At 43.5% G+C, this 23,453-nt stretch overlaps 1 protein-coding gene across 3 annotated transcripts in view; it reads right to left on the reverse strand.

Moving 5' to 3' along the window:
- The window catches only part of ADCY8 (adenylate cyclase 8), a 260,213-nt gene that overhangs the window by 18,230 nt on the left and 218,530 nt on the right, over positions 1-23,453 (reverse strand). For all 3 annotated transcript variants that reach the window (XM_054499607.2, XM_054499609.2, XM_054499608.2), the window contains 2 exons: positions 20,827-20,985; positions 1,434-1,580 (listed from right to left, as the gene is read on the reverse strand). In XM_054499607.2, the coding sequence (XP_054355582.1) occupies positions 1,434-1,580; positions 20,827-20,985 (306 nt within the window). The remainder of the gene's footprint in view (positions 1-1,433; positions 1,581-20,826; positions 20,986-23,453) is intronic.

The following is a 23,453-nucleotide window of genomic DNA, read 5'->3' on the forward strand; positions in this document are numbered from 1 at the left end:
CAACATGGATGGGCCTGGAGGATATGATGCTAAATGAAATACCCCAGGCAGAAAAAACAAATACATATGGTATCACTTATACGTGGAATCTAAAGACATCAAACTCAGAAGCAAAGAGTGCAATGGTGGTTATCAGAACCTGGGGGGTGGGGTGGGAAACAGGGAGACATTAGTTAAAGGGTATAAAGTTTTAGTTAGACAAGAGGAATACTTTCCGGAGATCTGTTGCATAGCATAATGACTATAGTGAATAATAATACATTGCATACTTGAAAATTGCCAGGACAGTAGATCTTAAATATTTTTGGCACAAAAAAGTAGTAAGACCTGAGGTGATGGATATGTTAATTAGCTTAATTTAATCATTCCACAATGTACACATATATCAAAACATCACATTTTGCACCATAAATATATACAATGGAAAGAAGGACTTCACCGGACTCAGTAGCTGGATTGAATGTAGGGATGGAGGGACAGGATGCTGTTTAGAGTGATGTAGCAGTTGTTCTTGTTTCCCACCCCAAGCCCCTTTGTGGGGCCATCCTCCAAAATGCCGTGAGTGCTGGCTGCTGACAATGCATTGCTGCACTTCCTTTTGGAGAATTTGCTTGGCCTCATGAGAACTCCCTTGCTGGAAATGCCTGGGATGTACCCCTACCAGTGCAGCCCATGACCAATAATGACTGACCAATATGGGTATCCAAAAGCCTGGCCCCCTGCTTCAGTGTGAGACAGTTGTACCATTTATGTGCCTGATTCCCCTCTGGGGTTAGGCAGGGATTTGGCTTCTTCCACAGCATTTTCTCAGTGAATCACTTGCTTCTCATCTCAGGCTTAAGTAACTGGATGGACACTGGTGTCTTTCAAGATGGGGAATGGGGGAGTAGAAGACCCACTTGTGTCAAGTTTATGAATGGAACTGAAGTGCAGCATGAGTATTTCCCCCCACAGAATGTGTTCACTAGACTCACGGAGCCTGGAGGAAGAAACCTCTATCTGTAGTATGTTTATACTTGCAATTAGTTCTCTGACAAAAGGCAAATGGACAGTTTTATCTTTGACACTTTGAGAAGATGGAGCAATGCCTGCTTCAGTGTCCAGCCTCTGCGGTGTCAGTGCCTGAGTAGTATTGGCCTCATAGAGGCCTCTAGTCAAGTCATGCCTTTGCCATCTGCCAGCTGTACAACACTGGTTTATGTTACTTAGCCTCCCTGAGCCTTATATTCCTGATCCCCCAAATAGGGAAATAATAGCATTTAACTCAGGTGATAATTATGATAATTAAATCAGATGGTACATGTTTGTGTTTATAATGCAGGCTGGAATTCCATAAGTGCAAAAAAAAAAATAAGTAATTCCTACAATGAATAACACAACACTTTGACAACGATGCCCATTTGTGATTGTAAATGTCTCAGGCTTAGAGTTACCTCATCGAAGTCAGCAATGATCTCATTCAGCAAGCGCAGGCATTCCACTCCCTGGTTATTCATTTCAGTCTGAGAGTAAAAGTCTGCAAATCCTGGGATGGAGGCAAACATCACCCCAACAGCATCATAGGATTGAGAATACAGCTCCTGGACAGAGACACACAGAGGGTGCCAGAAATGGTCATCAGAGGTCGGTTCTGCAATGATGCTTCCTGTGCACACATGTGTGTACACACGTGCACAGGCACCCACAGAGAGACAGAAAATGAGGCTTGGATATCGTTATGTCAACACTGTGTGTTTTAGTCCACGTGGGCTGCTATAACAAAATACCTTAGACTGACTGGCTTATAAACAACAGAAATTTATTTCTCACAGTTCTGGAGGCTGAGAAGTCCAAGATCAAGGTACTGGTAGATATGATGTCTCGTGAGGACTCACTTTCTGATTCAGAGATGTTGATTTCTCACTGTGCCCTCAAGTGGTGGAAGAAGCAAGGCAAATCTTTGGGGCCTTTTAAAACAAGGGCACTAATCCCATCCAATAGGGCTTTTACCTTCATGATCTAATCACCTCCCAAAGTTCCCACCTCCTAATACCATCACCTTGTGAGTTAGGGTTTCAACATACGAATTCTGGAGGATCACGAATATTCAGTTCACAGCATCATTACCATATGGAATGTGACGACTGAAAATTCACGGTCTCCAGCCTCAGCTGGGGCCCGAGTTCTGACTGCCAGTTCATTCATTCTTGGTCAGCTTCCTTTTCTTTTCTCCTCAATGGTTAGTCCAAACCTTCAGATCTCCACTTAACCCCCTACTCTGTTTCTCTCAGTAGATGTCTTACCTTTCTACTTCATTGAGAACATGGTAGTGGCTCTTGGTGGTGACTTACCTCTGTTCCAATCCTCATAGACTTGTCTGTTATTCATTTTCTTCTCTTTCACTTCCACTCCAGATGATGATGTGTCTGTCTTTCCTTCTCTTGCTGAAGGTCAATACTTCTACCTGATCATTTTATAACTTCTTCAGCAATTTACTTTTTCAGTGATCCTTTTCTTTCTCATTTCTTTCTCCTGGCCTCCTCTCCCTGCTCCTCCTCATCCTCTAAGAGTCTCTTCTAAGAAAAAGAACAAAGTGCCCTGGATCCTGCAGAAACTTGTGGCTATCAACTAGTTTCTCTTCCTCCTTGTTTCCAAACTTCTCAAACTAGTTACCTTCACTGCCTATTCCCACGCTCTTAATGCCCACTGGCATCTCAGGCTGGAATGAAATGAACTAAGAACAGTCTAGCCTGCCAGTCAAAGTGGAAAAATCAATGTACACATGTAACCTTATATCCTGCTGGACACCTGCAGATTGGTGTTTTTATTGATCACCCCAAGATCTTGATTCTCTTGACTTTTTATGCTTTAGTGATGTCCTTTGCTTTTCTCATGCCTGGCCCCTTTGAGAATGACTTTTTTTTTTTTTGCTTCTTTTATACCTTAAATGTTGGTGATTGCTATGGTTCTGTCCTTGGCCCACTGAATGGTTCAATTTTACAGACTTACCTGGTCCATCTCGTTTCAATACCATGTGCTGACGGTTTCTAAATTCCTATGTCGAGGTCAGTTATCCTTCTTGGGCTTCAAGCTTCCATGTCTCATGCTTGGTTGCCCTCACCCTCCTCCAATCACAAATTCCATAAACCGAGTCCATCTTCTCTCCAACTAAGCCTGTGTCTGCTGCATTGCTCTCTCATTCACTTGGTGGTACCAGCATTGCCAAATCATCAAAATGAGAGACCCTTAAAGTCATCCTGACTCCTTCCCCATTGTATCCATCTTCAATAAATCATCAAGTTCTGTTGGGCTTGTTTTTGTCTTCTAAACATGTTTGCTCCTACCACTGTGTGTGTTTTTAAAAATCAGGCTCTTCTCATTTTCCTTCTTGATCACTAAAATGAGAGCCTTCTACTGGGTTTCGTGACTCCAGTCTTGTTCCATTCAAAGGCATCCTTCACACAGCAGCCAGAGTGATCTATTAAAGATACACTATTGACCATGCCTCTCCCTATCTTAAATCCCTTCAGTTGCTCACCATTGCCCTTCAGGATAAAGCTCACACACTGAAGCATGACATATATGCATGCCCCTGCCTCCACCTATCTCTTCAGCTTTATTGTCTGAAACTCCCCAGTTGGATATGTGCTTCAGAACACAGAAGCATTTGTACTTCTGTGTGCATGTGGTGTCTGATGCTGTAGGTGCTCTGCCTGCATCCTCTCACCCAGTGTTCAAGTGTCAGCCCTTGTGTTTCTTCTCCACTAGATGGTGTTTTTCTCTCGCCACTAGAGGGCACTCTGCCCATGTGACACGCAGCCTTGGGAGGTGCCAGGAAATTAACACCCGTCAGAAGCAGCAGTTGACCAATGCCAATGGGAACTGCTGGAGAGTCCCGGCTCCCTCGCCCCTTGGGCCTGATAACTTTGAGGCATGCTCTCACACCATTTCCCTGAATTTCCCAGCGGGATTAAGCTCCAGTCGCCCACAGAGGTAACTAATCGGTTGATGCATCATTTATCGGTTGCCTTCCTTCTCATTTTCCAATCTACTTGTGTTTACTGGGACAACCGCTGAGTAAATTACTTGCATTCAAATCCTTGTCTCAAGGTTTGCTTCTGGAAGAACCCAAACAAAGACACAAACCCTGTTCTATTTCACACTTAAATGCTTTTATTCCTGCCGTCTGTCGCTGGGTGGGAAATGTTCTTCCTTCCCTGCAGTTAGCTTCCTTTGCCAGGCTAGCTCTTGTTTTCTGCCTCCGCTAACCATTTAGAGACCACGACTTCCAGAAGTCACAGAGGGGGTTTAGAGGCTGCACTTGGTGCTTTGCAGTGACCTCAACAATTCTACAGTATAGCCCTTGCCACCTGCATTACTGTCTTAACATCCATTTCTTCCTTTAAGTGTGGATTCCAGGAGGGCAAAAACCACATGCCATTCATCTTATTGCAGTCCAATCATGTATCATGCGATTAGTAGTTTTTAGATGCCCCGATATAATGCACGCCCTAGACAGTCTGGTCCAAGGTAAATACTCAAAACTGTTGGTTGATTAATGACTTCCTGACCTTCGTAGGAAACATGAAACCTTACAAATTGCTTTCATATGAATTCAATGATTTAATCCTTGCAATAATTCTATGAAGTCATATGGTAATTATTGCCACTTTACAGATACAGGAAATGAGACAGAGAGGAGTTAAGTCATTGTTTTGGATCACACAGCTAGTAGTGGAAGAGAGGATCAGAGGACTCCCAAGGCCTTTCCCTGCTCTACACATGTGAGTGTGCCTCCTCCACATGGCATGCCCTAGGTCAGAGAAAGATGGTGTCACTGCTTCATCATCAATTGCTCTTGAACTTTAAGCGTGAATTAATCTAAACTGATGTCTTCTTTAGTCCGTATCCAAAAGAGCACAGGCAGCTGATGACTAGGAAGGGCTGGGCAGGGTGGAAAGAGTGCAGATAGCAGTCAGGGAGCAGAGCAAAGGTAAAGGCTTTCAAAGGTGGATTTCTGTTTTCCTTGGCTTTGAACAATATGATGATGCCACGAAGGAGCCTGACTCTGCAGCAGGAGTCAGAGATCCTGCTTAAGTAAATGTGCATCCTTCTAATGGCTGTGGTTTGGTGGGAAAGTCTCTGTTTACTCTATTACCTATAGTACTCGTTTTCCAGGGCTGTTGTAATAAAGGACCATAGACTCTGTGGCTTAAACAACAGATTGTAGTTTTCTCACAATTGCAGAGGCTGGAAGTCTAAGTTCAAGGTGTTGCCAGGTTGGTGTTGTCAGAGGGCTTTCCGCATGGTTGCAGATGCTGTCTTCCCTGTGTCTTCACACGGCCTTCCCTTAGGTTCTAGTCTCCTCTTCCTTTTAGGGCACCAGTCATGTTGGGTTAGGTCCCCCTAATGACCTCAGTTTAACTTAATTACCTCTTTAAAGATTCTGTCTCTAAATACAGTTACATTTTAAGATCCTTGGGGTTAGGACTTCAACATATAAATTTTGGGGAGACATAATTCAGTCCATTACGCCTATATTTTTATTTTCTGCTTAGAAATAGAGAAAAAAGAGAAGATCCTACCCTCTAAAATTCATTGTGTAATTACGCAGTGCAGATCCCTTCCAACTTTGGTTTATGCCCTGTGATGTAAATGCCTCCATGGTATAAAATGGCAGGCAGCCAGGGGTGTCTTAACGATTGTTTGTCTCCCTGAATATTCTAATGAATGTTAGCTCCTCTCACACTCTTTTGTTTTTGTTTTTTGAGACAGAGTCTCACTCTATTGCCCAGGCTGGAGTGCAGTGGCAGGATCTATGCTCACTGCAACTTCCGCCTCCTGGGTTCAAGTGATTCTTATGTCTCAGCCCCCTCAGTAGCTGGGGTTACAGGCACCTGCCACCATACCTGGCTAATTTTTGTATTTTTAGTAGAAATGGGGTTTCACCATGTTGGCCAGGCTGGTCTTGAACTCCTGGCCTCAAGCGATCTACCCACCTAGGCCTCCCAAAGTGCTGGGATTATAGGCATGAGCCACTGTGCCCAGCCTCATGCCCTTTTCCTTAGTTTTATTTCTCGGTCTTTCCATCATTTGAAATAATTCTGATTGCTTAAATAATAAAAATGTGATAATAATATTAGCTACTTTTTTGAGCACTTACTATGTGCGAAGCACAATGCAAAAGATTACACATACATCATCTCATTTAATGTTTACCACATCCCCATGAGACAGATACAAGTAAGACCCTTATTTCATCTATGGGGAAACGGAGGGATGCAGAGATTAAATACTTTACCCAAGCCCCATAGTTGTTATGACGTAGAGCTGGAATTTGTACCTAGACAGTCTGACAACAGCCCATGCTACTGCTAATGATAACTATAGTTATAGCAACAACAACAGCAATAATAATAATAATGACAAGCAGGAATAAGTGTCATGGAAATTGGAAACTGGTTTAGGTTTGCCCATCTGATTGGATGGTCGTTTCACAGTGGAGGGGTAAGAAAGAGCTTGAAGAAATATGACCTGAGTTCAGACCTTGATTCTGTGGTATCCTACTGGAGGATGGAGAAGTGGGAATAGGGTGGGCTGGGACTCACCCCTCCTTTCCATAAGATGCTAACTGATGGAGAGAGTGGCTACAGGGGCCTGACAGTCAGTTCAAGACCAACCCCCTAACACAGGCTCTCAGATAAGGATGGATTGGACAATGTGTCTTGGATCTGAGGCACAAATGGGAACCTTTAGCTCCTTCCCGTGAGACAGAGTGGGACTGAACTGATTTATCTATCCAGTGGTTGGCAGGGAGCCTGGAGAATGGTGGGTCTTTACCTTCTTGTGGGGCAGAAAGGGAAACCTGTGTTACGTGGCTTGCCATATGTGAGAAGGCGGGTTCACCTTGGGCACAAACAGGTCCATGAGGATACAAGACAGATTGAGGTCTTTGTGGGTCTTTAGCACCCAGACCCCACGATTGTCTCAAGGTCTGGTGACCCTGGCTTTTCCCAGTCTGATGGGGTAAAGCACCATAAGAGAGGGAGAGACTCCCTCCCTGGCACTTCCCCATAGGGTGGACAGTGTTACAGGGACTTCCTTCTTGGCTGGTGAAGGCAGGAACGTGGGAAGAGAGGAACGCTCGACCCCCACAGCTGTGGGCACATGACTCTGGGCAAGTGAGGTGACTCCTCTGACCACAGGTCCCTCAGCCGTCGATGACAGTGCCAGCTCTTGCTCTGCTTTTGCCCCTGGTGGCCCTGAGATGCTCCACTCCAGTTGTCTGCCTGCTCCTCTGTGCCACGACTGGCAGTGGCTGCTCACACTGGTTCCAGTAACCGCTTTTTCTCCTTGTCCCTTTCAGCCTGGGAGCCACCACAGCTTCCCACAATTGCTGAGCACAGTGGAATATTCGTCTCCTCCTTATCCCTATTGCTTCAATTAGAGACCCAGCAGACAAGAGGGGGCACATTCAGATCAAGACCGTTCAGGAAGGGTTAACTGATAAAGGGGTTAATTAGAAAGATGAGGGCAGGAAGTAGCGAAACCCTAAGAAATCTCCCAGAAACCCAAGGCTAGTGGCAGGAGAGCAGTCATCCCTCTAGGCTCAAAGGGATGCGAAGAGCCCAAAAGGAGTGAGTTGGTTTGACATTGGAGGCAGCACAGCAGTGGCCTTGGGAGGAGATATTAATTTCTGTGAAGTGACATAGCCAGCCTCAGGCAATCGCAAGGGAATAAATATCTTGACCTCACATTCCTCACTTGCCCTCATCTCTTCCCCAGGGCCAGCCATTGATGACCCCTCACTTGGGTGCCTGAGGGCCAAGCAGGTCACAGATGTAACCTAAGTAATTAGCCCTCTCACCCGTGCCCCCCCACCCCCCAGGAAGAGCAGAGAGAAGAGGTGGAGGGATTTTGAAGGGTTCATGGAGGAGCTCTGGCCAACCTACATACACCTTCCGAGACAGTCCCTTCACTCAACTCACTCCAGTCAACCGCCTTGAGTGTGCCATCTGTTTCTTGCTATTTTGGGCTTCAAGAATATGAAAACACTTTGTAAGCTGGGGAGGAATTGATGAATACAGAAAAGCTATTATTGGTTTATTGTTATCTTCCTCTGGTTGGTCGAAGGTATGGACTTAGTAGAGGATTTTGAACATGTACATGCGCTCCGTCGCACACCCGCATATGTCGATATGAGGACTGATGTCCTCTCTACCTGGGCAACTATAGTCTGGTCCTTCACCTGCTCAGGCAACTCCAAGTCCTGCGTTGCTTATACCAGGTTAAGCCACCTCTCAGCATGGGAGAAACTATGTTTGAGACTTGCAAACCTTATTAGCATCCTTTCATGTCATTCAGGTCTCTGATCAAATGTCACCTCCTTAGAGAGAACTTCTATGACCCCTGCTCTTTTCTGAATGTGTCCGCCAAATTCATATGTTGAAACTTCACTGCCAGTGGAATAGTATTAAGAGGTGAGAGCTTTAGGAGGTGACTAAGTGATAAGGGTGGAGCTCTCATGAATAGCATTAAGGCCCTTGTTAAAGGGTATGAGGGAGTGGATTTCTTCTTTCTGGCTCTTACACCATGTGGGGACACAGCATTTAAAGTGCTATCATGGAAGCAGAAACAAGGGCCCACACCAGACATGAAACCTGCTGGCACTTTGATCTTGGACTTTCCATGCTCCAGACCTGGGAGGAAAGACATTTCTGTTCTTTAAAAATTTCCCAGTATCAAGTATTTGGTTATAACAGCACAAACAAACTAAGATACTAGTGTAAATACCCTTTCAACACTTTATTCCATTATTCAGCTATTTCTGTCCTCATCAAATTCATCATTCTCTGACACTATGTTATATATTTATTTATTTGCTTCACTGTCTTGTCTTCCCACAAAAATACATGTTTCAGAGCAGCAAGGCCTTTGTTGTTTTTTTCACTGTTTTAACCCCGGTATTTAGAACAGCACCTGGCACATGGTTGGCCCTCAATAAATACTTGTGGAAGGAATGGGTTAATGAAGGGATAGGGGATGGGGCTGTGACTGGGAAGAAGTAGAAAAAATAGCAATGACTCACATATATAAAAAACAATAGCCAACAACCAGTGTGCATTTAAAATGTGTCAAGCACCATGTAAGTGCTTTAGGCTTGATAATGCATGTAAATGTAATGAATCAGATGAAGATGCAGAGTATGGTTATGATCCCTTTGTAGCACAACAAGGGGCATGAGGAAAACGAGGTCCAGAAAGGGTTATTATCATTTGCCATTGGTCATAAAGGTAGTGAAAGGAGGAACCAGAACTAAACCCACAGCACTGGGGTTTTGAATGCACCCGCACACGGCCTTTCTATAATGAAGCTGCCTTACACCGGTCTGCATTGGGGACTTAATGTGTTATCCGATTTAGCTCTGACCCCAATTCAGCAAGGCCAGTATTATTTCCCCTATTAATCAGATGAGGAAATGGACTCCAAAGAGTTGGGTAACCTGGCATAGGTCACACAGCTAGTTAGTGACAGAGATGGGATTTATGCTGTGTGGACTCTCCAGCACCTGGGACAGCTGCCCTTGCTAGTGTCTTTTCAACAACTCCTCATAAAGCCATGATGAGCCAGTGGGTTTCCTGGGACTCAGAGCTAGCCTGCTTGACATTGATGAGATACCCAGGCATGGACCTCCAGCTGGCTTTATCTACAAGAATGTTCCTGACTAGAGGAAGTGAGTGCTATTCTAAGCCAAAAGCACAGCAGAATAGCAGAAGCTGCCAGAATATTGGTGTGGGTAACACTGCCTTGGACAGGACGCTTCTGGGTGTGAGGCCCTGTCCACCGCCTGTGTTTGGATGGTTTGAGTCATCCTTTGTCACAGTTCCCCTTCTCTGCATGCACTTACAGTGAGGTGGAGGGGAAAGAACACTGGCTTTGGTGTTACACATACCTGGGTTTGGATTTGAGGTCACTACTCACTAGCTTTGTGACCATGGGTAAATTTCTTTCCTTCCCTGAGCCTCAGTTTCTTCATCTAGAAAATGGGGATAATAGTTCCTACCTCCAATTGCACATTGAATCAGATCCAAGCTACTTCAGTGCTCTTCAAGACTTGTCTCTTTGTACTTACGATACCTTTGCTCTGGCCTGTTCTTTCCCTTAAAATATTTGGGTGCTTTTAGTCCCCCCAGTCCTTCTCAGCAAATATCCTATAGTATCTCATTTTTATGCCTTCGACCATTTGGGTCTGTCTGCCTGGAATTCTTTTCCTCCACCTCCTTGACTGATTAACATCTGGGTCCTAGGAGGGTAAGAATTAGAATCATATTACAGTTGAAGAAACTGAGGCTCACAGAACTTAACTAACTTGCTCCAAATCACACGCTAGTAAGTGGAAGAGCTGGGATTTGAATACATGTCCTTCTGGCTTAATAGGTTGGGATTTTCCCACTAGGTCACATGGCCTTCTTTGGAACACCTCAAAAGGGGTTAGAATCCAAGAAGGGAGAGAAAAGGGAGTCTGAGCTTGCAGCAATGATGCCAAGGATGGCTCTCAGCATACCCCTGGCTGCTGTGGCCAGGGACATACACACAAGTTACAACTAAGAAGTCATCTGGCTTTGCCAGCTGGAGGCTGTACATTCGGTTCCTCTTTGAGTGCGGTCTGTGGAATCATTTTCTAAAGTGTGAGGCCCACATTGATGCAGACAAGTCAGTTGGAGGCTTTGTGCATCACACAACTCTTCTAGGTTAGCTGAAGAACAGCCATGAAGGCACTGCCACCCCAGGGATACACCTGGGAGATACCCTGGCATAGTAGGAAAAGGTGGTGCTTTGGGTGCTATTGTGGCCCCGTGAAACTCACAGATGTCTCCAATCAGATGTTCAGAAATTTGTATCACAGTTCAGATCTGTAGCAAGGGGAGAAACTAAAAATGCCTTTGCCTTTTATGGTAACAGAGCATGAAATTGGGAGTTCTTGCCAGCCACTACAGTCCTGCCCCTTCCCTGTCATCCTTTCACGTATTGTATGACTCTGTCTCTCTTTTTCTGTACACACACACACACACACACACTGGTCTTTCCATACTCCAGACGTGGTATGGGTAGCAGCATTGTAAGGGGGAGGGGGCACAGAAGAAAGAAATCTGAGGGACTGGATTCCCCTTGCGGCTTTGCATAAAGAAAGTGGGGCATATCCTGCACCTCTCAGGACCCCAGTTTCCTCATCAATAATATGAGGCTGATGGAACTCTCAAAGTTGTAAATAGAATGAAAGATAATTTTCTCAATTGCCTATTTCATTATCTGGCATGGAGTAGGTGCTCAGTAAATGATATTTTATCCTAATGTGAAAATTCTCTAGGCAATATAACCATAATTGGTGTTTAATCCTAGTCCAGTGTGAACTGTTTAAATATTTATAAAATCTCAAATAATCCTGACAAGATGTCTTATACATGCGATTAATGCTGAAGCAGTTCTTTATTTTGCTCAGCAGGGTTTTGGCCTGAATGACAGCTGATGACCTGGAGTCTCAGCATGCATCTCTGGTTGGTTTCCTTCCTTTCAGGATGAAACCAGTATGTCCTTGCTCTTCTCCACTGGTCCTATGTGCCTCATTGTTTCGGTGTCTTGATTAAAAAGCTGTTTTTTTCTCATTTCTCTTTGGATTTTACATGTGGGGTTTTATCGTCTCCATCTGGTGGTCATGGTTGATACACGCTGATATTCTATCTGCTTCCATGGCTTCATCAAGAAGCTCTTGCAACAAAGACACTGACCTTAGGGAACCTTGAGGAAACCAGGCCTGAGCCCAATTTCAGGGAACTCCATCCGTTGAGGAGGGTGGAGTCTCTGCACCCAAGAGACTCTCAAAGACCTGAGTACATCAAGATCTGATTATTCCAGTGGCTGATTACTCATTCCCTTGGCTTTTCTTCCACCGGTTTTTTCTTCAGTGGCTTGGATGAAAAATGGACCTCATCATTCTCTCCTAGCTCTGCCCTCTATGGTCCTAAGGCAAGGATCACAAACCCCAATGGTTTTAGGGGCCCTACAGGTAACAAATGGCAGGGTACAGATGGGTAAACTGAAGAGCCCATTTTATGCATAAAGGCATCACATTCATAAATTAAATATAAATCAATCAACTAACCCACTGTCCAAGCCAACTGGCTCATTGGTCAGATTTGTCTCAGGGTCTTAGAGTTTGTAATTCTTGTCCCAAGGGTTTTTCATTTCCTGTTTAGCTCAGTCTGAAAATCTGGTCCTGGAAGAGCTGTATTATCCCTGCCTCTCAGACAATCCATATTGCTTTTGTAGCATCCTCAGCAAGGGGTTAGCTTTCCCAAGTTAAAGGCCTCAGCAAGAGAGCCCACTACTCCAGTTCATCCACAGGGATTTTGAAAGCATGGGCCACAGCCATGCACAGTAGTCCCTGCCTTGTGGATCTCACTGTGTTAGGAGGATGAGATGGCCTGATGGCTCTGTCCTCGTAAGGCTCCTCCTAACATGAAACCCAAAGATGTCCCCTGTGGGCCAGTCCGTGGTTCTAGACCTTCCCTTGGGAGTCTCACAGAGTAAGACCAAGCCCATTCACATAATAATGCCACTTCGGACTTTCAAAGACACCTTCAGTTCCCTTTTGAGTTACTTTCCCTTGAAGGTTAGAGGGGGAACCAAATCATTTGATTTTGTCATTTCTCACCTCCCACATCTGCTCCACTATCAAGAACTATTGATTCTATATCCTAGATGTGTCTGTAATTCATCTCCTTCTCTCCATCTCCACTGCCACCATCCTAGGCCTCATCACCAGGGTCTTGCCTGGGCCCTTTTAGAGTCTCCTGCCTGGCTTTTTGTCGCATGATCCTCCTATCCACTATCAGCAGCCAACTGACTAGGTTACACTTAAAACTTCCAAAGGCTCCCATTCTATGTGGAAGTGACCATCGCCCATGGAGCTTGACCATTAGGATTTGTCTAGGGTTTCCCTTCACAGCACTCACCATATGACCCTTCCTCCTTCTAGTGGTCCGAATAGTGCCTAGTGCCTCCTGCCACCAACACTCATGCTCCCCTCAACAGTCATGTCCAACATGGTACTATTTGGAAATAGGGTCTTTGCAGGTGTAATTGAGATGAGGTCATACTGAATTAGGGTAAGCCCTAAATCTGACTGGTGTTCTTAAAGGGAGAGTGCACTTGTCCTTTTAAGAAGGGCTGTGTGAAGATTGAGAAATTAGAGCCAAGTGGCCACAGCCAAGCGACTCCTGGGCCTAACAGAAGCTGGAAAAGCCAAGGAGAGATTCTCCCCCAGACCCTCTGGAGAGGGCATGAGACTCCCAGCACCTTGATTTCAGACTTCTAGACTGCCTTCATAATGTAATAAGAAAAAACAGTTTTAAGTAAAAAGAGCATTTCTGAGCATTTGCTACAGGCTAGGCAATGGGCTAACAAGATATATACACACATATGTATGTATATGTGCATATATGTGTATATAGATATATAAATACACACACATGTATCACACATATAGGCATACACACATTTATGTATATATACATACGTATATTTTATTACTATTATTTTATTTATTTATTATAATACTTTAGGTTTTAGGGTACATGTGCGCAATGTGCAGGTTAGTTACGTATGTATACATGTGCCATGCTGGTGCGCTGCACCCACTAACTCGTCATCTAGCATTAGGTATATCTCCCAATGCTATCCCTCCCCCCTCCCCCCCACCCCACAACAGTCCCCAGAGTGTGACGTTCCCCTTCCTGTGTCCATGTGTTCTCATTGTTCAATTCCCACCTATGAGTGAGAATATGTGGTGTTTGGTTTTTTGTTCTTGTGATAGTTTACTGAGAATGATGATTTCCAATTTCATCCATGTCCCTACAAAGGACATGAACTCATCATTTTTTATGGCTGCATAGTATTCCATGGTGTATATGTGCCATATTTTCTTAATCCAGTCTATCATTGTTGGACATTTGGGTTGGTTCCAAGTCTTTGCTATTGTGAATAATGCCGCAATAAACATATGTGCATGTGTCTTTATAGCAGCATGATTTATAGTACTTTGGGTATATACCCAGTAATGGGATGGCTGGGTCAAATGGTATTTCTAGTTCTAGATCCCTGAGGAATCACCACACTGACTTCCACAATGGTTGAACTAGTTTACAGTCCCACCAACAGTGTAAAAGTGTTCCTATTTCTCCACATCCTCTCCAGCACCTGTTGTTTTCTGACTTTTTAATGATTGCCATTCTAACTGGTGTGAGATGGTATCTCATTGTGGTTTTGATTTGCATTTCTCTGATGGCCAGTGATGATGAGCATTTTTTCATGTGTCTGTTGGCTGCGTAAATGTCTTCTTTTGAGAAGTGTCTGTTCATATCCTTCGCCCACTTGTTGATGGGGTTGTTTGATTTTTTCTTGTAAATTGGTTTGAGTTCTTTGTAGATTCTGGATATTAGCCCTTTGTCAGATGAGTAGATTGCAAAACTTTTTTCTCATTCTGTAGGTTGCCTGTTCGCTCTGATGGTAGTTTCTTTTGCTGTGCAGAAGCTCTTTAGTTTAATTAGATCCCATTTGTCAATTTTGGCTTTTGTTGCCATTGCTTTTGGTGTTTTAGACATGAAGTCCTTGCCCATGCCTATGTCCTGAATGGTAATGCCTAGGTTTTCTTCTAGGGTTTTTATGGTTTTAGGTCTAACGTTTAAGTCTTTAATCCATCTTGAATTGATTTTTATATAAGGTGTAAGGAAGGGATCTAGTTTCAGCTTTCTACATATGGCTAGCCAGTTTTCCCAGCACCATTTATTAAATAGGGAATCCTTTCCCCATTGCTTGTTTTTCTCAGATTTGTCAAAGATCAGATAGTTGTAGATATGCGGCGTTATTTCTGAGGGCTCTGTTCTGTTCCATTGATGTATATCTCTGTTTTGGTACCAGTACCATGCTGTTTTTGTTACTGTAGCCTTGTAGTATAGTTTGAAATCAGGTAGCCTGATGCCTCCAGCTTTGTTCTTTTGGCTTAGGATTGACTTGGCGATGTGGGCTCTTTTTTGGTTCCATATGAACTTTAAAGTAGTTTTTTCCAATTCTGTGAAGAAAGTCATTAGTAGCTTGATGGGGATGGCATTGAATCTATGAATTACCTTGGGCAGTATGGCCATTTTCATGATATTGATTCTTCCTACCCATGAGCATGGAATGTTCTTCCATTTGTTTGTATCCTCTTTTATTTCCTTGAGCAGTGGTTTGTAGTTCTCCTTGAAGAGGTCCTTCACATCCCTTGTAAGTTGGATTCCTAGGTATTTTATTCTCTTTGAAGCAATTGTGAATGGGAGTTCACTCATGATTTCGCTCTCTGTTTGTCTGTTGTTGATGTATAAGAATGCTTGTGATTTTTGTACATTGATTTTGTATCCTGAGACTTTGCTGAAGTTGCTTATCAGCTTAAGGAGATTTTGGGCTGAGACAATGGGGTTTTCTAGATATACAATCATGTCATCTGCAAACAGGGACAATTTGACTTCCTCTTTTCCTAATTGAATATCCATTGTTTCCTTCTCCTGCCTAATTGCCCTGGCCAGAACTTCCAACACTATGTTGCATAGGAGTGGTGAGAGAGGGCATCCCTGTCTTGTGCCAGTTTTCAAAGGGAATGCTTCCAGTTTTTGCACATTCAGTATGATATTGGCTGTGGGTTTGTCATAGATAGCTCTTATTATTTTGAGATACGTCCCATCAATACCTAATTTATTGAGAGTTTTTAGCATGAAGGGTTGTTGAATTTTATCAAAGGCCTTTTCTGCATCTATTGAGATAATCATGTGGTTTTTGTCTTTGGTTCTGTTTATATGCTGGATTACATTTATTGATTTGTGTATATTGAACCAGCCTTGCATCCCAGGGATGAAGCCCACTTGATCATGGTGGATAAGCTTTTTGATGTGCTGCTGGATTCGGTTTTCCAGTATTTTATTGAGGATTTTTGCATCAATGTTCATCAAGGATATTGGTCTAAAATTCTCTTTTTTGGTTGTGTCTCTGCCAGGCTTTGGTATCAGGACGATGCTGGCCTCATAAAATGAGTTAGGGAGGATTCCCTCTTTTTCTATTGATTGGAATAGTTTCAGAAGGAGTGGTACCAGTTCCTCCTTGTACCTCTGGTAGAATTCAGCTGTGAATCCATCTGGTCCTGGACTCTTTTTGGTTGGTAAGCTATTGATTATTGCCACAATTTCAGCTCCTGTTATTGGTCTATTCAGAGATTCAACTTCTTCCTGGTTTGGTCTTGGGAGAGTGTATGTGTTGAGGAATTTATCCATTTCTTCTAGATTTTCTAGTTTATTTGCGTAGAGGTGTTTGTAGTATTCTCTGATGGTAGTTTGTATTTCTGTGGGATCGGTGGTGATATCCCCTTTATCATTTTTTATTGTGTCTATTTGATTCTTCTGTCTTTTTTTCTTTATTAGTCTTGCTAGTGGTCTATCAATTTTGTTGATCCTTTCAAAAAACCAGCTCCTGCATTCATTAATTTTTTGAAGGGTTTTTTGTGTCTCTATTTCCTTCAGTTCTGCTCTGATTTTAGTTATTTCTTGCCTTCTGCTAGCTTTTGAATGTGTTTGCTCTTGCTTTTCTAGCTCTTTTAATTGTGATGTTAGGGTGTCAATTTTGGATCTTTCCTGCTTTCTCTTGTGGGCATTTAGTGCTATAAATTTCCCTCTACACACTGCTTTGAATGCATCCCAGAGATTCTGGTATGTTGTGTCTTGGTTCTCATTGGTTTCAAAGAACATCTTTATTTCTGCCTTCATTTTGTTATGTACCCAGTAGTCATTCAGGAGCAGGTTGTTCAGTTTCCATGCAGTTGAGTGGTTTTCAGTGAGATTCTTAATCCTGAGTTCTAGCTTGATTGCACTGTGATCTGAGAGATAGTTTGTTATATTTTCTGTTCTTTTACATTTGCTGAGGAGAGCTTTACTTCCAAGTATGTGGTCAATTTTGGAATAGGTGTGGTGTGGTGCTGAAAAAAATGTATATTCTGTTGATTTGTGGTGGAGAGTTCTGTAGATGTCTATTAGGTCCGCTTGGTGCAGAGCTGAGTTCAATTCCTGGGTATCCTTGTTGACTTTCTGTCTCGTTGATCTGTGTAATGTTGACGGTGGGGTGTTAAAGTCTCCCATTATTACTGTGTGGGAGTCTAAGTCTCTTTGTAGGTCATTCAGGACTTGCTTTATGAATCTGGGTGCTCCTGTATTGGATGCATATATATTTAGGATAGTTTGCTCTTCTTGTTGAATTGATCCCTTTACCATTATGTAATGGCCTTCTTTGTCTCTTTTGATCTTTGTTGGTTTAAAGTCTGTTTTATCAGAGACTAGGATTGCAACCCCTGCCTTTTTTTGCTTTCCATTTGCTTGGTAGATCTTCCTCCATCCTTTTATTTTGAGCCTATGTGTGTCTGTGCACATGAGATGGGTTTCCTGAATACAGCACACTGATGGGTCTAGAGTCTTTATCCAATTTGCCAGTCTGTGTCTTTTAATTGGAGCATTTAGTCCATTTACATTTAAAGTTAATATTGTTATGTGTGAATTTGATCCTGTCATTATGATGTTAGCTGGTTATTTTGCTTGTTAGTTGATGCAGTCTCTTCCTAGTCTCGATGGTCTTTACATTTTGGCATGATTTTGCAGCGGCTGGTACCAGTTGTTCCTTTCCATGTTTAGCGCTTCCTTCAGGAGCTCTTTTAGGGCAGGCCTGGTGGTGACAAAATCTCTCAGCATTTGCTTGTCTGTAAAGTATTTTATTTCTCCTTCACTTATGAAGCTCAGTTTGGCTGGATATGAAATTCTGGGTTGAAAATTCTTTTCTTTAAGAATGTTGAATATTGGCCCCCACTCTCTTCTGGCTTGTAGAGTTTCTGCCGAGAGATCCGCTGTTAGTCTGATGGGCTTCCCTTTGAGGGTAACCCGACCTTTCTCTCTGGCTGCCCTTAACATTTTTTCCTTCATTTCAACTTTGGTGAATCTGACAATTATGTGTCTTGGAGTTGCTCTCCTCCAGCAGTATCTTTGTGGCATTCTCTGTATTTCCTGAATCTGAATGTTGGCCTGCCTTGCTAGATTGGGGAAGTTCTCCTGGACAATATCCTGCAGAGTGTTTTCCAACTTGGTTCCATTCTCCCCGTCACTTTCAGGTACACCAATCAGACGTAGGTTTGGTCTTTTCACATAGTCCGATATTTTTTGGAGGCTTTGCTCGTTTCTTTTTATTCTTTTTTCTCTAAACTTCCCTTCTCGCTTCATTTCATTCATTTCATCTTCCAGGGCTGATACCCTTTCTTCCAGTTGATCACGTTGGCTCCTGAGGCTTCTGCATTCTTCACGTAGTTCTAGAGCCTTGGTTTTCAGCTCCATCAGCTCCTTTAAGCACTTCTCTGTATTGGTTATTCTAGTTATAGATTCTTCTAAATTTTTTTCAAAGTTTTCAACTTCTTTGCCTTTGGTTTGAATATCCTCCCGTAGGTCGGAGTAATTTGATCGTCTGAAGCCTTCTTCTCTCAGCTCGTCAAAGTCATTCTCCGTCCAGCTTTGTTCCGTTGCTGGTGAGGAACTGCGTTCCTTTGGAGGAGGAGAGGCACTCTGCTTTTTAGAGTTTCCAGTTTTTCTGCTCTGTTTTTTCCCCATCTTTGTGGTTTTATCTACTTTTGGTCTTTGATGATGATGATGTAGATGGGTTTTTGGTGTGGATGTCCTTTCTGTTTGTTAGTTTTCCTTCTAACAGACAGGACCCTCAGCTGCAGGTCTGTTGGAGTACCTGGCTGGCCGTGTGAGGTGTCAGTCTGCCCCTGCTGGGGGGTGCCTCCCAGTTAGGCTGCTCGGGGGTCAGGGGTCAGGGACCCACTTGAGGAGGCAGTCTGCCCGTTCTCAGATCTCCAGCTGCATGCTGGGAGAACCACTGCTCTCTTCAAAGCTGTCAGACAGGGACATTTAAGTCTGCAGAGGTTATTGCTGTCTTTTTGTTTGTCTGTGCCCTGCCCCCAGAGGTGGAGCCTACAGAGGCAGGCAGGCCTCCTTGAGCTGTGGTGGGCTCCACCCAGTTCGAGCTTCCCAGCTGCTTTGTTTACCTAAGCAAGCCTGGGCAAAGGTGGGCGCCCCTCCCCCAGCCTCACTGCTGCCTTGCAGTTTGATCTCAGACTGCTGTGCTAGCAACCAGTGAGACTCCGTGGGCGTAGGACCCTCTGAGCCAGGTGTGGGATATAATGTCCTGTTGCACCATTTTTTAAGCCTGTCGGAAAAGCGCAGTATTCGGGTGGGAGTGACCCGATTTTCCCGGTGCCGTCTGTCACCCCTTTCTTTGACTAGGAAAGGGAACTCCCTGACCCCTTGCACTTCCCGAGTGAGGCAATGCCTCGCCCTTCTTCGGCTCGCGCACGGTGCGCACACCCACTGACCTGCGCCCACTGTCTGGCACTCCCTAGTGAGATGAACCTGGTACCTCAGATGGAAATGCAGAAATCACCTGTCTTCTGTGTTGCTCACGCTGGGAGCTGTAGACCGGAGCTGTTCCTATTCAGCCATCTTGGCTCCTCCTCCTCCCCATAAATTATTTCTCTATTATTATTTTTAATTGTGGTAAAATGCATATAACATACAATTTACCATCTTGACCTTTTTTTTTTTTTGAGATGGATTCTCACTCTGTCGCCCAGGCTGGAGTGCAGTGGCACAATCTCGACTCACTGCAACCTCTGCCCCCCAGGTTTAAGTGATTCTCTTGCCTTAGCCTCCCAAGTAGCTGGAATTACAGGTGACTGCCACCATACTCGGCTAATTTTTGTATTTTTTAGTAGAGACGGGGTTTCACCATCTTGGCCAGGCTGGTCTTAAACTCCTGACCTCGTGGTCCACCTGCCTCAGCCTCCTAAAATGCTGGGATTATAGGTGTGAGCCACTGCGCCCAGCCATCTTGACCATTTTTAAGTGTATAGTTTAGTGGCATTAAGTATAGTCACATTGTTGTGTAACCATCTTCATCATCTATCTCTGGAATTCTTGTGATCTTGCAAAACTGAAATTCTGCACCCATGAAACAATAACTCCCATTCTCCTCTCCCTCCAGCCCTTGGCAACCACCATTCTACTTTTCATCTCTATGAATTTGAACACTCTAGGTACATTATATAAGTGGAATAATATAGTATTTATTTTTTGTGACTGGCCCATTTTACTTAGGATAATGTATTCAAAATTCATCCATTGCTGTAGCATGTGTGAGAATTCCCTTCTTTTTAAAGCCTGAATAATATTCCACTTTATGTATATATCACATTTTGTTTATCTATTCATCCATCAATGGACCCTTGTGGCTGCTTCAACTTTTTGGCTATTGTAAATAATGCTTCTAGATATATAAATATCTCTTTGAGACCCTTCTTTCAATTATTTTGGGTATATACCCAGAAGTGAAATTGTTGTGTATACATACATACATACACATACACACACATAGATATACATATATATATACACACACCCACACACGTGCATATGCACATAAAACTTTAAAATTCCAATTTAGTCTTTCAATGGAGACCTTATTATATCCATCTTGTAGATGAGGTGCCTGAGGTTGGGAGGCCATGTGTAAATTTCATAGTGCTAGGAGTTTCTCCATTCTCATGCACTCACATGAGTGACAGTGATGACACATGCTGACAGTGAAATTCTCCCAGAGTTTAGGATCAATGTGAACAACTGCACATCACCCACCACCACCCTTTCTCACTGGCTAGACTAGCCCCTGGCTCACCTCATTGTCTCGGTCCTTCTCTAGGAAATGGCGGGCCACGTGGCTGGGTAAGATATTCCGGAGCATGTTCTCATTGTGTTCCCTCAGCTCCTTCATCTCATTGATCTCCTCTTTGGCCTGTACTCGCCAAAGGAAGTCCAGGCGGGCTGTGTACTCCAGCTGCAGTACATGTGAGAGAAAGAGAAGAACCAGGTAAACTTCTGAGGTGTAGGCTTCAGGCACAGACAACTGGGAGGCAGGAAAGGCTTCTCTGGAACTCTTCACAAATGAAACAGAGCCTGATCTGAATATTTTGGGAGGCATTTTGTTGGAAGCCAAGTGATCAGAGAATGATTAGGTTTCACAGGGATATGTGCCTGCCTTTCACAGCATTATTGCCCCTGTGATTTCATACTTGTTTGTGTGATTACCTGATAATGTTGGTGTCCTCTACTAGACTGTCAGTGTTGTATGGTGTATTAGTCTGTTCTCGTGGTGCTAATAAAAATACACCCAAGACTGGGTAATTTATAAAGGAAAGAAGTTTAGTGGACTTATAGTTCCACATGGCTGAGGAGGCCTCACAATCATGGCAGAAGATGAAGGAAGAGCAAAGGAACCTCTTACATGGCAGCAGGCAAGGGAGAGCTTGTGCAGGGGAACTCCCATTTATAAAACCATCAGATCTCATGAAACTCATTCACTACCATGAGAACAGTATGGGGGAAACTGCCCCCATGGTTCAGTTATCTCCACCTGGACCCACCCTTGACATGTGGGGATTGTAATAATTCAGGGTGAGATTTGAGTGGGAACACAGCCAAACCATATCATACGGTCAGCGGTGCTTCTATCTGTTCGACTTTACATCCTTACTGTTACAGACTGAATGTCTGTGTCCCTCTCAGATTCATAGCCCTAACCCCCAATGTGATGACATTTAGAGATGGAAACTTTGGGATGTAATTAGGGTCGATGAGGTCATGCTGGTGTATCCCTCAGGATGAGATTACTGCCCTTATAGGAAGAGACATGAGAATACTTGCTCTTTCTCTCTCCACATGCACACACTAAAAAAAGGCCAGGTGGGAATAAAGCAAGCAGGTAGCCAGCCATCTGCAAGCCAGATAAGAGCCCTCATCAGAAAACAAACCTTTCCGGATCTTGACCTCGGACTTCTCAGCCTCCAGAACCATAAGATAAATTTCTGTTGTTTAATACACTCAGTCTATTGTATATCGTCATATACAACAGCTGGAGATACGAATACACTTACCATGTGGTAACACGTTTGGCACAGGGCAGGCACTTAATATTTGTTGGCTCATTAAATAAGTTATCATAATAAAACTAGCTAACACTTACATGGTGCTTATCATATACCAGGAATGGTTTTAAACAATATACATATATTAAATCCTTTAATCCATGTAATAGCCCTAATACGAAGATATTATTATCATTTCTCATTCTACAGATAAGAAAGTCAAAGCAAACATGAATTAGTAACTTGACTAAGATCACACATGAGTTAGTGGAAGCCAGGATTTGAACTTGATTCAAAAATCAGAATATAGAATCTGAGTTGTTAACCACTAGGTAATATAGAATACATAAATGAACTCATTAGTGAAAGGATTACAGAGTTAGTTGCTAGACAGATATAGCTTAGAGTTCTAGTTCCACATTTACATACTTTGACCCTGGACAAGTTACTTCATCTCAGTTTCCTTGTCTCTGAAATTGATGTGAACATCAGTGACCATGCAGGGGTGGAATAGGCATTATAGGAAGTTATAGATAAACACATGGCACATGGTAGGCACTCAATACACATTGGTTCCCTCTTGTCCTAGCCTCCCCTCTCATGAGAAGGTGCACAGTGTCCTCTCACAGCCCGTTTTTACTGCAGTTCTGGGTGTGTCATTATTTCAGTCTTTAACTGTTGACATGAACAGTATGCTACCCTGGTAAACACATGGTTAGCTTCCCTGAATTCAAGGGCTTAGACAGTTCAGATAGCTTCTTTTCTTTTTAAAAAAATTTTAAAGTCTCAGTGGATGGCAAAAGTATGAAAAGACCATATGCACAAGGTTATCCATTCAGCAGAATTTTAAATAACAAAGGCTGAAAACAAACCAAATGTTCATTTTGTTGGCTGAATAAACTTGAGTACAGAAATATCATTGAACATGATGCAGCTATTAAAAAGAAATGAAGACTATCTCTCCATACTTTAAGGAACTGGTCTCCAAGAGGAGAAAAGTGTATGTAGTATGCTACTGTTTATCTAAGGAAGATCGATCTCTCTGTCCACATGCATGCACACACACATATTTCTTAATTAATTTTTTTTCTTTTTTTTTTTTGAGACAGAGTCTCACTCTGTCGCCCAGGCTGGAGTGCAGTGGCACTATCTCAGCTCACTGCAAGCTCCGCCCCTCGGGTTCACCCCATTCTCCTGCCTCAGCCTCCCGAGTAGCTGGGACCACAGGTGCCCACCACCACGCCCAGCTAATTTTTTTTGTATTTTTAGTAGAGACGGGGTTTCACCATGTTAGCCAGGATGGTCTTGATCTCCTGACCTCGTGATCCACCCGCCTCGGCCCCCCAAAGTGCTGGGATTACAGGTGTGAGCCACCACACCC

This window comes from Pongo pygmaeus, chromosome 7 (genome assembly GCF_028885625.2).
Source record: "Pongo pygmaeus isolate AG05252 chromosome 7, NHGRI_mPonPyg2-v2.0_pri, whole genome shotgun sequence".
NCBI classification, from domain to species: domain Eukaryota; kingdom Metazoa; phylum Chordata; class Mammalia; order Primates; family Hominidae; genus Pongo; species Pongo pygmaeus.